At 55.6% G+C, this 1,064-nt stretch overlaps 1 protein-coding gene across 1 annotated transcript; it reads right to left on the reverse strand.

Moving 5' to 3' along the window:
• Positions 1-17: 17 nt before the first annotated feature.
• On the reverse strand, positions 18-1,025 carry DQ04_22171000 (hypothetical protein; the record flags this gene model as incomplete). Its single annotated transcript, XM_009318073.1, has 1 exon — positions 18-1,025. One exon carries the CDS (start codon positions 1,023-1,025, stop codon positions 18-20), a length of 1,008 nt encoding a protein of 335 aa, XP_009316348.1.
• Positions 1,026-1,064: the final 39 nt, after the last annotated feature.

Raw genomic sequence — 1,064 nt, forward strand, 5'->3', positions numbered from 1 at the left:
ACACACACAGAGATGTTTTACCACACGGCCACGCAGGCCAGCAGCAACAACAGTGGGGCACGCACCCACGCAGTGCTGCTGCTGGCGTCGGTGTTGTGGTCAGGAAGCTTCATGTCCTCTTCCGCAGAGATGGACGTACCGGCATCAGTGTTGGTAGCCCCTTCGGTGGTGGTCTCTGATTGAGGTGTAGCGTGATCGGCGTCACCCACTGTGACGGAGTTGTCTGTTTCTTTGTCGTCCTTCTCGCTCGAAGTTGGAGCGAAAACGTCGGCAGTGGCCTCAGGCTTCTCAGATGACCCGGCTCCCTGAGTGGCCGTGTTCCCGTTCGCTCCATTGTTAGTGTTTCCGTCAAGCTGAGAGCCCCGGGAGGAAGACACTTTCTCATGGTCCCTATTCGTAGTCAATACCTCCAGTTCTCCGCGAGGAGCAGGGGACTTTGCGGGGGAGAGAGATGGCCGGGCTGGAGTCGGAGGAATGCATGTGACAACAACCGTCCCGACAGCTTTCACATTGTACGTAGCTGGGACACTCACTTTACGTTCTTCTTTTCCGATGGTATTTTTGATCTTGTCAGCAGTTGCAGTGGTCTCCACAGTGACATCATACTTGATGTAGTCGGCACCTGTGGCGCTCTCGCTGAAGGTACACGTTTTGTCAGTGGCCGCAGACGCCGCTTCACCTTTTCTCGTACATTCAAGAACCAGTGAGCTCTTCAGCGTTAACTTGTACCCATCTGGAACGGTGATAACCCTCTCTGATTCCGTCTGCCGTGGAAATGTACCTGACCCACTCCGCTTCGTCAAAGTGGGTGCTGTGGAAATGGTAACCGTCCTGGGCTCCCCAGAGGCTGAATTTAACGCTTCTGTGCAGCTGCTGGCATCAACTGTCTCCGTCAGCGATATCTCGGCATCATCATTCGAAACTCCCAGTACAACTGTGGGCCTAGGTACGTCACTTACTGCCACGCACACAGACGTGCAGCAGCACAGCGCGAGGGCTAACACGCACAGCACGTGGCGCAGCATCAGCGTCAATGTAGCCTGGGACCACCTGTGTCTGCGGGG

Source organism: Trypanosoma grayi (genome assembly GCF_000691245.1).
Source record: "Trypanosoma grayi strain ANR4 Tgr_2217_V1, whole genome shotgun sequence".
Lineage (NCBI taxonomy): Eukaryota > Euglenozoa > Kinetoplastea > Trypanosomatida > Trypanosomatidae > Trypanosoma > Trypanosoma grayi.